This window comes from Leguminivora glycinivorella, chromosome 10 (assembly GCF_023078275.1).
Source record: "Leguminivora glycinivorella isolate SPB_JAAS2020 chromosome 10, LegGlyc_1.1, whole genome shotgun sequence".
NCBI lineage: Eukaryota > Metazoa > Arthropoda > Insecta > Lepidoptera > Tortricidae > Leguminivora > Leguminivora glycinivorella.
Window position 1 is genome coordinate 20772135 of NC_062980.1, and position 14419 is coordinate 20786553.

At 37.8% G+C, this 14419-nt stretch overlaps 1 protein-coding gene across 2 annotated transcripts; it reads right to left on the minus strand.

Annotated features, from left to right (window-relative positions):
• Positions 1-2428: 2428 nt before the first annotated feature.
• On the minus strand, positions 2429-5348 carry LOC125230075 (larval cuticle protein LCP-17-like). Of its 2 annotated transcripts, XM_048135079.1 has the most exons (4): positions 5225-5348; positions 4542-4718; positions 3213-3317; positions 2429-2768 (listed from the first exon to the last, which is right to left on the minus strand). In XM_048135079.1, the coding sequence occupies exons 1-4, from the start codon at positions 5225-5227 to the stop codon at positions 2481-2483; spliced, it is 573 nt and encodes a 190-aa protein (XP_047991036.1). In that variant the 5' UTR covers positions 5228-5348; the 3' UTR covers positions 2429-2480. The 2 variants fall into 2 exon arrangements, with proteins under 2 accessions (XP_047991036.1, XP_047991037.1); XM_048135080.1 differs by lacking the exons at positions 4542-4718; positions 5225-5348 and adding an exon at positions 3668-3787.
• Between the last annotated feature and the right edge of the window lie 9071 nt (positions 5349-14419).

Consider the following 14419-nt stretch of genomic DNA (forward strand, 5'->3'; position numbering starts at 1 on the left):
TTTAGATTACTAATAAAATAGGCTTTTTAACAGTATTTAAAAAAAAACAAGTTTAGTACAAAAATATGGAAATATGAGGATTTGTTTGCATTTCGTGGCTACTAAAAATTCATTATATTAAATATTGTGCTATATTTTGCTATGGAACCCTAACAAACTAGTATTGGGAATAAATAAGTCATTATCTAGTTATATAAATTCCACTAAAATAGACTCAAAAGCTCAAACTAATCGGTCAGAAGTTTTTTTCTGAGCACCGGGAGATCCATACTTTCACCCTCCCGCCCCCCGTTCGGACACGGAGTTCAAATGGTGGCTACCGGTCCTGTTTGACTCAGGAGGACGTGTATAATACCCATACTAGACGCCAATGCTGTACTCAAAAATTCATACCTTTTCCCAATAAAGAACAGACTAAAAGGTTATGACAGATGGCGCCTCCCTATTAGTCCATACATGACTCGGGAGAAGATGATATGTTTTTTCTCTCTCTCACATATGAATGATAGTGACATGCCTAGACACTTGCACAGGAGCCGCCTGGCAGGATAAGATGTCATTGTGCCTCCTCATTGAGCATAACGCTTTCTAATAAAACTTTTTTCAAGTTCGCTAATGACTTAAGCTGAAATAAAATGTGTCACAGGAAAATGTCATAAAATATTTTCATGATTTTTGCATTTAATAATTTTGCACTGAGTTTTTCATTTTTGATGTTAAAAATATTGTGAATCGGAGAATTCAGAAAATAATTATTGGAGGAACCGCTTTTTTGTCGCCGGTAAGCTTTTAAAAAGTTATCGCATATCGCATTGTTAGATATTACCTATATTATTTTTCACAATTTTGTTATTCAAAAACGGATAGCAAAATCGCATTTTATCCACAAGGGTGCAAAGTAATTTCATACAAATTTTAACTTGATGTCTTAAGCTGGATGTTAGATTTTAACTATAAATGATGATTTTTAATCATATTTTTTTAATAAATTGATGCATTGGATTTAGTTTAATGTTTTAAAGTTAGTATAAAATTTTGTGTTTCACTCGGTGGCAAAGTTTGTTTAACCTTCGTGCCTTGAAACCCTCGCAACGCTCAAGATTCCACTTCTCGAACCACTCGCTACGCTCGCGGTTCAATATGGCAATTTTTACTTGCTCGGGTAGGTATCAATATTGGCACGTGTGGTTAAACGACAACTTCGCCCCCTTGTAAAACAAATAACTATTATTTTCACTCTAAGACCAAATTAAATTATTTCATAGGAAATATTTTAATTTGTGTTTTTTTAGTAGACACACTACTATTATTTAACTATAAACTGAAATAAATGTCATATACAAAGAAAAAATGACCAAGGCCTCCAAGTGTCCGATGCTGGATTCGAACCAGCGTACTCTGTTATAGCCACGGATGCCTCAAACCACTCGGCCAACCGGTCACGGCGGCAAGGGTCGAAATTTTCAAGTATATGACACAATTACCGAAGGCTAAGGCCTATTGCCATTATTTTCTTTTTTAATTTAAACTATAATACCTGGGCCAAGCTCAGAGTTCAAAAAGAAATAGAAATTACGTGTTTCTCGGGACTAAGACTGAGCTATTTAGATCGATTTTTTGACCCCTGAAAACAGTGAAAACCCTCACATAACAAATTTCATCATTAGAGCTGTTTCCGTGATCGCCGGTATAATATACAAGAATTGCTAATTTAAAAATATTAGATAGATACACGGATATTGAGTAGCATTTTTCCTTATCCATAGTTTTTCCTTTTGGGAATGTTCTAAACATAAAAATAACTATAGGACGCGGCGCAGAGAGCGTACCACGTAAAGCGGTTCATAATGTAACTTCGGTTGCAGCCTTCCAGCTCCAGTATAGACTGAGGGTGTGCGACTGTGCGTACCTATTGTGGTGACATCTTGAAATTACAAACGGCACAGCAGTAGCAGTCCAGGTGCAAACGCTCACGATGATATCTTTCGTACCTACGAGTATCTATCTCTATCGCTCTTGCGTATTGGCGCGACAGTTTCTTCGTGTTATTTTTGCTACACTATTAATGTCTAGGGAGGACAATTAGGATAAGGTCATTTTATATCTTCCTTTTGAACTTAGGGTCAAACAGATTTTAATGTATGGGTAATTGGTTATATCTCTCCTGTGGACATTACAAAAGTTAAGAAAATCTAGTGCTAATTTTTAGACATTCTAATGACGGGAAACATTTTTTTAGTTCTTGACACTCAAATACGAAAAAGAGTCGTTAACTTTTGTAATATTGTCCACAGAAGTGACGTTTTTACTAAATCTTTTTGACCCTATATAAGACCTGGTGTAGTCTCCGTTCAGCTTCTGTATAAAGTGTAGATTTCGTTTCGAATAAGATATGGATTTAAAGAACAAATAAAAAAAAAGGATCTAATATGGACTAATTTTATTGACTAATGGCAGTGATCGTTGTCAGAAAGGTTGCTCTAGAACCTGAATGGGCTGGGGCTTGGGAATTTGCGGGAGGGGCCACCGAACGCGGGTTGAGCGGGGAAGCGAGATGGGGAAGGGGCGGGGAATCGAGGAGGAGATGGGGCGGGGAAGCGCGCAGGGGGAGCGGGGGCAGGGAAGCGCGCAGGGGGAGCGGGGGCAGGGAAGCGCGCGGGGGAAGGCTGCTGCTGGAACTTGTCTTCGGGCTGAGGGTGTGCGGCCAGGTACGCGAGGGCACGGGCGATTTGCTCAGGTACTGGTGGCGGGGTGGGCAAATGGTCTCCCTGAAAAACATAATCATTCGTTATTTTCTAGGAAGGATGGAAACGCTGATAGATGTAAGTCTGGATGTTCATAAGGAGCAGAATTAAGAGTTGTGTTTAGTTCGACATTGAATGCTATAAGTGTTGCTAGAGCTCATGACTACTTGGATGTCATTGGTATATTTTAGAATTATCTTAAGGGGCGATTATCAAAGTAATCTGCATATAAAATCTCTTGGTAAAAGTGAAGAATCTTCCTCTACAACTTCTGCTGCTGACATGACTGGATTCCTATTTAGGTTCACACAAGTCCAGAAGCCAGGCGGCCTAGAAATGTTTTAAGATGGAGAAGGACGAATTTTATGTAAGTAAGTATCAATTTTTTGGTGTCTGTGACACCATAGGTGTCTCAATCTCGATTTGGCTGCTGATTGTATAAGTCTCAATAATGTTTTTTTAATGTACCTGAGGTTGGTAGCCATTTTCATCAGCAATATAGGTGATGCGGTAGTTTTTGCCATCATCGCCAGTATAGCTGTAGTCGCCGTTAATTTCCAAGGCAGCATTTTCCTGTAATAAAATGAAAAAAATATAGTTGAAGCAAAAGGTGCAAGAAATCAATTAAAAATGTTCGATATTCTACCACTAAATTTGTACCTAATAGAAGCCAGGATGACTTCGAAGATAAACCTCACCACCATGACTATACTACTCTAAGTATTCAAAATATTTGATTACAGAGTTAGGGTTTATAACTATTACGCCATTAGCATTGCTATAAATGCCATTAGTGGTTTCAAGAATACAAGAAGCTTAGGGTTGAGAGAGGTTGAGAATTTAGGGTTGACTTTGAAAAATGTGAATATCCTGGTAGCGATCTGAACATTCATATCGCCCCTTCAAAACTAGTACCTACTTACAGAGTTAGAGTTCTTGACTAAGCCATTAGATGCCGGCACTGGTATCGTAGGTATTCGAGAAGATGTCAGATTTGGCCTTGAAAGCAAACCTCTCGACCTGAACATTCTGACCACTCGGTTTCAAAAGTGTAATTACAGAGTTCGTTCTCGTGTATGGATGCTATTGAGCTCAATATAAGCAATACTTACAGAGTTAGGATTCTTCACGACGCCATTAACACTGCCGTAGATGCCGTTGCTGATCTCATAGGTATTCAAGAAGCTGTCAGATTTGACCTTAACGGCAAACCGCGTGACTTGAACATGGCTGCCTCTTGTGTACTTACAGTTAGGGTTCTTCACAACGCCATTGGCATTGCTGTAGAGGCCATTAGTAGTCTCATAGGAACAAGAAGGTTTCAGGGTTGACTTCGGAGAGTTTGGGGTTGGAGCAGACGAACTGAGTGACGCTGTCAGCGTTGAGGTTGGCGGTTCAGAAGCTATCCTCTATATTGACGTTCGCATACGTTCTAGTGTATGGACTCTATTCGGCTCGATTATACAATACTTACAGAGTTAGGGTTCTTCAGTACGCCATTGGCACTGCCGTAGATGCCGTTAATGGTCACATAGGAATAGGAGAAGCTTTCAGGGTTGACCGGAGTCAAACCTCACAACCTAGGCAAATGTGACACTCGGTTTTACAAGTGCCACGAACGTGTATCTACTTACAGAGTTAGGATTCTTCCCGATGCCATTGGCGCTGCCGTAGATGCCGTTGCTGGTCTCATAGTAGGAATAGGAGAAGCTTTCAGGGTTGACCGGAGTCAAACCTTACAACCTAGGCCAATGTGACACTCGGTTTTAGAAGTGCCACGAACGTGTATCTACTTACAGAGTTAGGATTCTTCACGATGCCATTGGCGCTGCCGTAGATGCCGTTGCTGGTCTCATAGGAATAGGAGAAGCTCTCAGGGTTGACTTCGGAGTCAGACCGCACGATCTGAGCCGCGCTGTCAGAGTTGCGGTCAGCGGCGCACACCGTGGCCAAGGCGAGGACGATGAAGAATTTCTGAAAAATATATTTTTGTTAGGTTAGTTACGTTTATGATTGCAAGTATATTTTATTATAAGGACTCCAATGTTTATTTGCTATCCGGTACAAAAATATTCCAAAGGTTGCTTTGAAAAGATCAGTTAAGTTTTAAGACCGACTATTGACTAATATTTTAAGTTATGTACATACTTAACTTGGTATCGAATAAACATATTTGTATCGTATAAGTAGGTATCTTTTATGAGGCTTATTAGATTTATTCCCGAATTTTGACCATCATGAGATAAAGGAGCGAAAAATAAAATCAATTTGATACAATTTTTTAAATTAATATTTAAAATATTAAACAAGAATGTCCTCTTTTAGGAAACAGTACACTTTTTTCGGTCATTTGTGGTTCATCCAAAATATGCTAATATCATTCACAAAATTGTAGAAAAATCTAGTTTATGTCACTAAAATCCTAAAAAATATACAGACAAAATGTCACAATATTTTTGGATGCACCAAATAACGCTCACCATTGTGCAAGATCGTCGGAGAACTGTGATCTAAACTAATTTGTCTACTCTTTATATACTATAATGATATCTTTCTACACAAAATTTGCATTCTGGTTTCTCATTGTCGGCCCAAAACAGATAAATGCATGTGGACGATCCCACCATGTTAGTCACGCATATTAGTGTCTTAAGGTCATTTCTCAAGCATTAAAAAAACAGATCAAAATATAGGATGTAAAGTAAGCTAATTGTTTAGATAATTATAATAGGCTACTTGTCTCCTAGTCAAATCAGCTTCTTTTTAAGAACTGTCAAAATGAATTTGAACGACTTGTTAGTAAAGAATTTGTATGCAATTGAATTTAGTGACGTCACGATCAACTCAGTTCCTTTTTATATTTTTACCTGACTTATTAAATAGAAATTGGATTTAAAAATAACTTCTGTCCATGTTTTTCTTATAATTATCTGATGCTTTATTCCGTGCATGGTATAAAATATTTTATTTTAACTACAGTCAAGTTCCCTATTGTAGCTGAGGGGCTACTGCGAAAGTGAACGAAAATTTAGCTCTCTTTTGCACTGGCGAATTTGCATATGTCAAAAAGAGGTAAAACTTCGTTCGTGATTCGCGGCTAGTCCTTAGGAAACAATGTTAAGAATGTACGTCTGTCTGTCATAATGAATAATAATAAATAAATAATGTCGGAAAATTTACACAGATTATACTATGGGAGTTAGGTGACGATATGGGTAATTTAATTTTTCTTAGGCCATGGGCTCTTGTGTCTTCTGGACTAAAAGTGACGTATTTGGGTCATGTCCTGAGAGGTTTGGCCCCAAGAAACATTTTTGGTTTTCAAAGCCCAGCGTCAAACACCTTGAAACACCGGTTCCGCAAAATATAGGTAGTTTAGGTTTACGGCAGTTCTCTCTATATCTTAATTTATACCGGTCTAGCAGGAAATAAATACGTTGAGTACGCTGATCACCGATCCTGAGCATCCTGGCAGTTGGTTTTAGTTCTTCAACGCATATCTATTTTCCCCTCACTAGCTCGGAAACACGTGTTTTTTCCTTTAATACCAGCGGGTAAAAACGCATTTTATCCACTAGTGGGTAAAGTAATTTAACCTTGAATAAAGTCAAATTAACTGCTTTAAAATTAATAAAAGTAGGTGAATCTAGTAATAAAGATGATTTACCACCGAAGTACTGGAAGCAGTGATAAACGCATTTTTTGCGTTGTAGTTTCCTCGCTATAGTGAGGGGAAAAGTTTTGTGTTACACTCGGGTGCAAATGTATTTTACTTTTCGTGTGTTAAAAAACTCCCAAGTTCAGGATTCTATTCACGAACCACTCGCTTCGCTCGTGGTTCAAGTATAGAATCCTCTCACTTGCTCGTTTTTCAATTCCACACTCGTCGTTAAAATACAACTTTGCCCCCTTGTATAACAAATAACTATTAGCTGTGCTGGAAAACACTAACCCCCTTATTCATAAACGTTCACTAAAGTTATCAAGCTGAGTTTGTCCCTTTCCGACGTATGGTGTGATAGAAAAGGACAAACGAACTTTATCGCCTTGATGAAGTGAAGTGACTTAGTGAAGATTTATGATTAAGGGGCTAAGGATTGTTTCATCCACGAATGTCATTTGGCTGTACCCCCATGTTGTTCCATTGTACAGTCCGCTGCAGGGAAAAGTAGACCCTCTTGGCATACAAATTTTTTATGCACGGGGTCTACTTTTCTCTGCAGCTGACTGTACCTGCATTGTTTAACTCATTGTTATATTTAGAACGTCTTATTACATCATTATGTTTTCCTGTGCAAATTTCATCCATTGACTATTTGCTGTAAATACCACCGCCTACGTTTTTAAATTTATGAGGCGAAAACACTTGAATAAATATGCAGCCAAGTATTACATACATATTATATCCTCTATCTATCTAAGCCTTCTTCGCGGAAATATATCGAATCAGATACAGCAGTAATCCGTGTCGTGACGGTTAAAAATTTCACCCCCTCCCCCCCTCTCCCGTGGGTGTCGTAGAAGTCGACTGTGGGATACAGGTTTCGGCGTTGTGGGCGATGGACTGGGAACCTATAAATGCAATACCTATCACAATTTCGTTCTATTTCAAGCCTTTTTAGTTGAACCATGTTATTCGGAAATGTTTTGTCAGTACAGAAGTAAAATCCATTTGTTATGGAAAGAATACTTTAACGAACGATCGAAAGAAAAATGCATATGGTATAAGACCATTGTGAATGAGCTTCCGAGGGTTCCATGGTTCTTAAACGCTGATTTTGGCCGTAATAAGATAGTCACGGCACATAGATTAAGATGTGGCCATGTACCCCTTAACAAATTTAAGTTTTTAATGAAAAAAGTCAATTCCCCTAATTGCGACATCTGTGGGTCAGTAGAAGATGTTTATCATGTTCTGATAGAGTGCAATAAAAATCGAGCTCTCAGGGAGGCGCTCTTAGCCTCCGCCAACCTAAACCCATATGACGTTTGCGCCTTTATACACATTTTGAGTAAACCAACTTCAGACACAGCGAATATGGTGTATGGGTTGGCGGACGCTATTCTTAACAATGTAATTTGAGGTTTGAGGCCATGCAAAGCAGACTGACAGGGCCGATATGTAATTTTTATAAAGGTCCTTTAAAAATAAATTGGAATAAAAGCCTTTATTATTAACAAGTACGGCACTGAAACTTGTTTCATGCGCTCTGAATACCCCGTTTAGATATACAGGCGTGCGTCTATGTAGTTATGGATGACAGTGCGCTAGAGAAATACTATCTCATGAAATTTTATGAGCAGGGAGCCGATTTTTGAATCTCGGCCATTCGATTTCGTGAAATTCGTTCAATAATATCTCCACTACTAGCGATTCAAATTCTACTGACAGAATCGAAAACGAGTTGTCATTACCACTAGTTTTAAAATTACTAGCCGTCCTTTTTCAAAAATAACATTACGTCGTTTTCCACAGACTCTCTAACGGTGAATTCGTGCGTTCGAATTTCAAAATCGATCCCCGGTTTGATACTTGAATGGTAAATATTTTACGTTTTGGACATTTGAAAATGTATATCGGAAACAGCTCTAAAAATTTCCCCAATTTTTTTTATTGTGGGGGTTTTGGGGGGTGAAAAATATATTAGCTTAGTCTTAAGTTCCGTGAAACGCGTTTTTTAGAGTTTTCATGCGTTTTTAGTTTTCATTTTTAAACGCAAAATACGGTACATCATTGTATAAAATTGTAAAAACACGATATATAATACATTAGAACTCTGAGCGAAGCTCGGTCGCCCAAGTAGGCACTCAATACAAATGTATCAAAGTCTAAAAATAAAATGTAGGTCGATAAATCTGATGGAATTGACACTGCAGCCTCAAAATCCAGTTTGATGAATACATTGACTTAATTATATTAAACTTGATCATCAAATGTCACTATTTTAATAATGCATGATAAATTGATAATACTGCCGAAAATATGATATGACTCGAGAGGGTGAATAAAAATTGTTGTTATTCTGTGTCTAGACGACAGTAAGTATAAGCGTTTTCTCATTATTCATAATAAGAAAATTTCGATGATAAGAAAACAATCGGATGTAGGACCGATATCCTAATATACTCGTATATTCGAGGCGCCATCTTTTACATTTGCCTTTTACATCTCCTTCCTAAATCCGATATCGGATCGGATAATGTGCAAACGCGCTGACGACCTTTTGTGAACCAAGAGCGAAGTTTTGCTCCCTGTTGCATTGTGGTCTATTCACAACTGTGATAATCGTCGGCCGAGAGTGACACTGCCATTCATTGCCTTTTCATCAAGGAAAATACTGACGCTAAGTGAGACTTACCGAACCAGAAACCGCACCGCACCTCCTGCCAAAGAAACAAAGTTCATCCTGAGATCCTGATTTTCTGGACACGTGGCAAACCAAGAACTAACGAGCCTCTCGCTCGTTTTTGCCCAGAACAAACAAGTTGTGGAATGAGCTACCTTCTGAGGTGTTCCCCTTGCGTTTTGAAGCACTCAACTGGCTTTGACATGAGGTTCTTCAAGAAGCAAGTATTTAGGGTTCTCAAAGGTCAGCAAAGCAAAAGTGACTGCCCTGATGTTGGTTATGTCCATGGGCGGCGATGACTGCTTCCCATTAGGCAGATCGTCTGCTCGTTTGCTGCGTATTACATAAATAAAAATAGACACAGAATTGTCAGTGTAAATGTCACTAATGGTGAAATAGCCCACTGTACCGTTGATTCGACAAGGTCTTAAAGTTTGATGACAACGAAGGACAGTAAAATTAACCTAATTGAAAAATCCCCCGACATAGTGAACCGATTTCTATCAAATATGGCTAAAAACGCTCCTGACTAATTGACAACGTTTCAAAATTTTCAATGTCCCTAAATCGAAAACCATTTCGAGATATAAGCTTGTAGATCACATAAATATTTTTTTTTTTTCGTATTTTTAGTATAAAAAATCTTAAAAATAGCTTAAAGGGGAAGTGACGTCAAATAGCTGATTTAGAGCTGCCACTATAACAAACAAATCTTCTAGTTGGGATGTCACTTGAGTTTGACAGTGACACTTATCACTCTTCGTAGCAAAGATATTAAAAATTTCATGGCTTAGTCTATGGTTCGTAGTCATTCACTATTGGTTGACAGCGACACTTGAGTCACTTGACAGTCAGACATACCGAACTGTTTGAGCTGACTGTTAAAACTTTTTTTTTAGAAATGATTTTGTCGTTTTCTTAGGTGTCAGCAATTCCCGTCAACTTTGTACAATGCCACGTCAGCAAATTTTAATTGATCCTATTTTGTTACCAACATTTAGTAATATAATTCGACTTTCGTAAGATATATACAGGATAATTGTTATAATTAAGAAAATATAGATACTAGAGAACCTTAATGACGAAATAAAACTAAATAAAATCTCAATTCATCAACAAAATCTTAGTAACAAAATAGGAATTAATAAAAACAAATTTAACTTTTCCCTTAATTTTTGTACAAAGTTGACGGGAATTGCTGGTGTATGAAACAACACATGTGACGTCACGAAGCTGTTGTCTTGACGTTTGTAACTTACGCTCTTTCTGCTCGAAGTAGTAATAAGAAGGGATTTTCTCATTAAAATAGCAGTTTTTGGAAAAATAAAAAATACGTGTATCTTTTAATATTGAGTTCTTTCAAACCAAACAATAAAAAGTTGTACTCAAAAATATGAAATGTTGTCAATTCGTTTTTGCGTCGGGGGTTAAAAACCTGACCTGTCGCCTGTCGAATCGTATAGGATAGGAATGAGTGGCGAAATCTAGTGTTGGGGACCAAGATCTACTTTGGGTCCCTTCAGCGAAGTATGTATGTAACTAGGTACCTAAGTAGAAGTTTATGAACCAATTTTTACGTTGTTGGTCGGATCCCCAAAACGTTAAAGTTATATGAACAAATGCTCAACGAAAAGGTGTTGGGGAGCAAGATCCACTTCGGGTCCCTTCAGCGAAGTACATAAGTTGAAGTTTATGAACCAATGTAAAAACATTGTTGGTCGGATCCACAAAACGTTAAAGTTATATGAACAAATGCTAAACGAAAAGGTGTTGGGGAGCAAGATCCACTTCGGGTCCCTTCAGCGAAGTACATAAGTTGAAGTTTATGAACCAATGTAAAAACATTGTTGGTCGGATCCCCAAAACGTTAAAGTTATATGAACAAATGCTAAACGAAAAGGTGTTGGGGAGCAAGATCCACTTCGGGTCCCTTCAGCGAAGTACATAAGTTGAAGTTTATGAACCAATGTAAGAACATTGTTGGTCGGATCCACAAAACGTACAACTTATATATCAACAAACGCTCAACGAAAAGGAAATCTGACGAGAAATGACTGACGCTGAGCAAAGTCACGTGGCTGCTTCTAAAAATCATTCAAGTTCCGTTTGTAATTTTAAGGATTTGACAAAAGTCTATCTTAAGCCCACTTGCACCAACCACTTAACTCAGGGTGAGTGGGCTAAAACGGCGGAACGCGCTAGGGAGATTGCCCCAATGGCCGACCAACGGCGCCGCAAGCGTGCTCGACGCAGACGGGTCGCACACGACCGCCGCCTGCCTCCGTAGGTTGATCGCAGGATGACAGGCACGGGGACGCCTGCCATCCCTTGCACATGCGGTCCCTGAGAGGTCAACCGTACTGGATACGGTCTAATACTATATGGAGCTATCAAGGGCCTCCGGAGGTGGTGCTCCGCAAAGCGGACTGGTGCTGGTGGTGCTGTAGAAGTAAAGCGCGAGCGTACCTGCAGCCCACCGCCACAGCACAATGGCGGCAGACGGGGGGGTTGTTTAGTGGGTAGACTTGGGGTCTCATTAGCCCTTAACAAGGAGCCCCACATAACCACTAGGGTCTTTCCTCGTACCCGAGTGGTATGCGTAATGCATTTTGCCCCTCCTAAACAAAAAAAAAAAGGTGAGTGGGCTGTCAACTGTCAAATTTCATATAAAAATGGTGGGTTAACCCTCAAATTCATCATAATTAGATTATCTGTGCATCTGATCATTCAACTCGAAAACATTTTTTAACTTTTACGTCTTCTTCTTCTTCTTCTCAGCATATTTGCGTCCACTGCTGAACATATGCCTCTTTCATGGATTTCCATTCTGTTCTATAAGCGGCGGTTCTGTGCCAGTTCGGCCCTGCCGTCTTTTGATGTGGTCTGACCATCTGGCTCGTGGTTTCCCGTCACCTCGGCTTCCCAGTCTAGGCAAACTTTTACGTATGGGCCATAAAGTTCATTATGTCAGTGATTGTGTGATACTATACAGCACTACCACGGATGATTTTATTAATTCTGATGCGGTACAAATTCACGAAAAAAAATGTACTTTTTTGTACTGACGTTTAAAAAAAATGTACCCTTATGATTTTGGAGTTTCGACATAGGGCCCGTGGTCGTGTTAGGTAGGTACTCCGTGGCACGACCACACTATATTTAATGAGATTTTAAATTTCTGTTGCAGTACAAATTCACGAAAAAAAATGTACTTTTTTGTACTTACCTTTTAAAAAAAAATACCCTCATGGTTTTGGAGTTTTGACATGGGGTGTGGTCGTGCTAGATAGGTGGTACTTCCTGGCACGACCACACTATATTTAATGATTTTTTTAAATTTCTGTTGTGGTACAAATTCACGAAAAAAAATGTACTTTTCTGTACTTACCTTTTTATAAAAAGTACCCTCATGGTTTCGGAGTTTCGACATGGGTTGTGGTCGTGCTAGATAGGTACTCCCTGGCACGACCGCACTAAGTTTTTGAAGTAATTTACATAGTACAATTTCAAAACACTTGTTTTGTATTTATTTGACCATCAAATTAAACATAAATATAGTGTGGTCGTGCCAGGAAGTACCACCTATCTAGCACGACCACACCCCATGTCAAAACTCCGAAACCATGAGGGTATATTTTTTTAAAAGGTAAGTACAAAAAAGTACATTTTTTTCGTGAATTTGTACTGCAACAGAAATTTAAAATCTCATTAAATATAGTGTGGTCGTGCCAGGGAGTACCTACCTAGCACGACCCCGGGCCCTATGTCGAAACTCCAAAATCATAAGGGTACATTTTTTTTAAACGTCAGTACAAAAAAGTACATTTTTTTTCGTGAATTTGTACCGCATCAGAATTAATAAAATCATCCGTGGTCGTGCTGTATAGTATCACACAAATAATTGTTTTGACATGAAGAAGGTTCCTATTCCGTGACGCCACTACATCGCTGACCGCGTTTTCGGTGGTAAAATAAAAATAAAATTACACACATTTTTAGTCAAAAATACGTAAAAGTGTATTTACAAAATGTAAAAATATTAGTTTTTTTTATGTCAAATACTACAGAAGACAATCATTTATTGTGCCAAATTCGATATGAGTCTAGTAGCCTATTTTTGTTTGGACTCTTTTTGGGAAAAATATAAATAAAATAAAAAATTCCCACTCCACTTCACACAAAATATGCTTAGCATATGGTAGTTAGTTACAAGTCCTTTTTTTTTTTCAAAGTTGTCCACCCCACTTTTTTTTGGATTTTTATATGGTTTCCACTCAGAATCGTGAGCGCTTTCAATCCTGATAGGAAAAAAGTGTCCCAAGTTTTTTTCCGATTCCGTTTCCATTTTATATGGCGGTAACGGAATGGAAGAATTGAAAAATGTATGGAAATATTGGGACATTTTTTCTCCTACCAGGATCGAAACACCTCGCGATTCTGAGTATGAATGAAATGAAATACCCATGTTACAAAAAAAGTGGGGTGGACAACTTTGAAGAAAAATGGCCAATAATCTCTAACGAAAAAAAAACTAATCTTTTTACCATATTAAACGAACGCTGTACTGTACAAATGCATTTTTTATCAACAGTAAATAAAATAGTACCTACCTAAATTATAAAGTTATGCAAAAATTTAGCAAAAGCCATCAAACAAAAAAAACTGTCAATATTTTTCCGAAAGGAAGATCCAGATCAAACAAAGAAACTGTCCTAATTTTTCCTTAAGAAAGATTTAAACAAAATGCTCTTAATTACCTCCTTTATCTGTACATTATTCTTTAAACCAGATCAGTGTTGCAAACAAAAATTGATAGCTCTTTATAAAACACTTAAAAAACCGACCGATCGGACTTCATTTATGCAAGGTTCTGTATAAAAAACTTATTAGAAAATTTTAAACTTTCTTGGAAACAATTCGTTTAATAATGCCTTTAATAACTGCAAAAGTTAACATCATTACTAGTTATGATACTTACTATTTATTAACAATATAAGTATTTGCTTTAATTTTTTATCTTTATCTAGAAATTTGGTCAATATAAAAAACATTGAGGTACATTCTTGGGTGGCTACAATATTTATATTTATTCAATTTAATAATAGATATACAACAACAATGTAACATTTTGATTTCAATTAAAATATCTTTGAATTTAAATCAAGTTAGGTTAAATAGGGAAGTACAATAATGATATCAAAGTACTATGAAATACGGACAGACGCCTTGACATTACAGATTCCAAATTTGCCAATGAACCCCAAAATCTTTAATTAATAAGTTTAACCAACAAAAAATTCGTTCACCTTGCCTCTACACACGATGTTC

Excerpts from the sequence above, each read along its gene's own strand:
- LOC125230075 (XM_048135079.1), bottom strand. Across the intron at positions 3,318-4,541 it reads TCGTGAAGAATCCTAACTCT|GAAAATGCTGCCTTGGAAAT; the intron begins GTAAGTAGATAC and ends ATTTTATTACAG. Across the intron at positions 2,769-3,212 it reads AAAATGGCTACCAACCTCAG|GGAGACCATTTGCCCACCCC; the intron begins GTACATTAAAAA and ends TATGTTTTTCAG.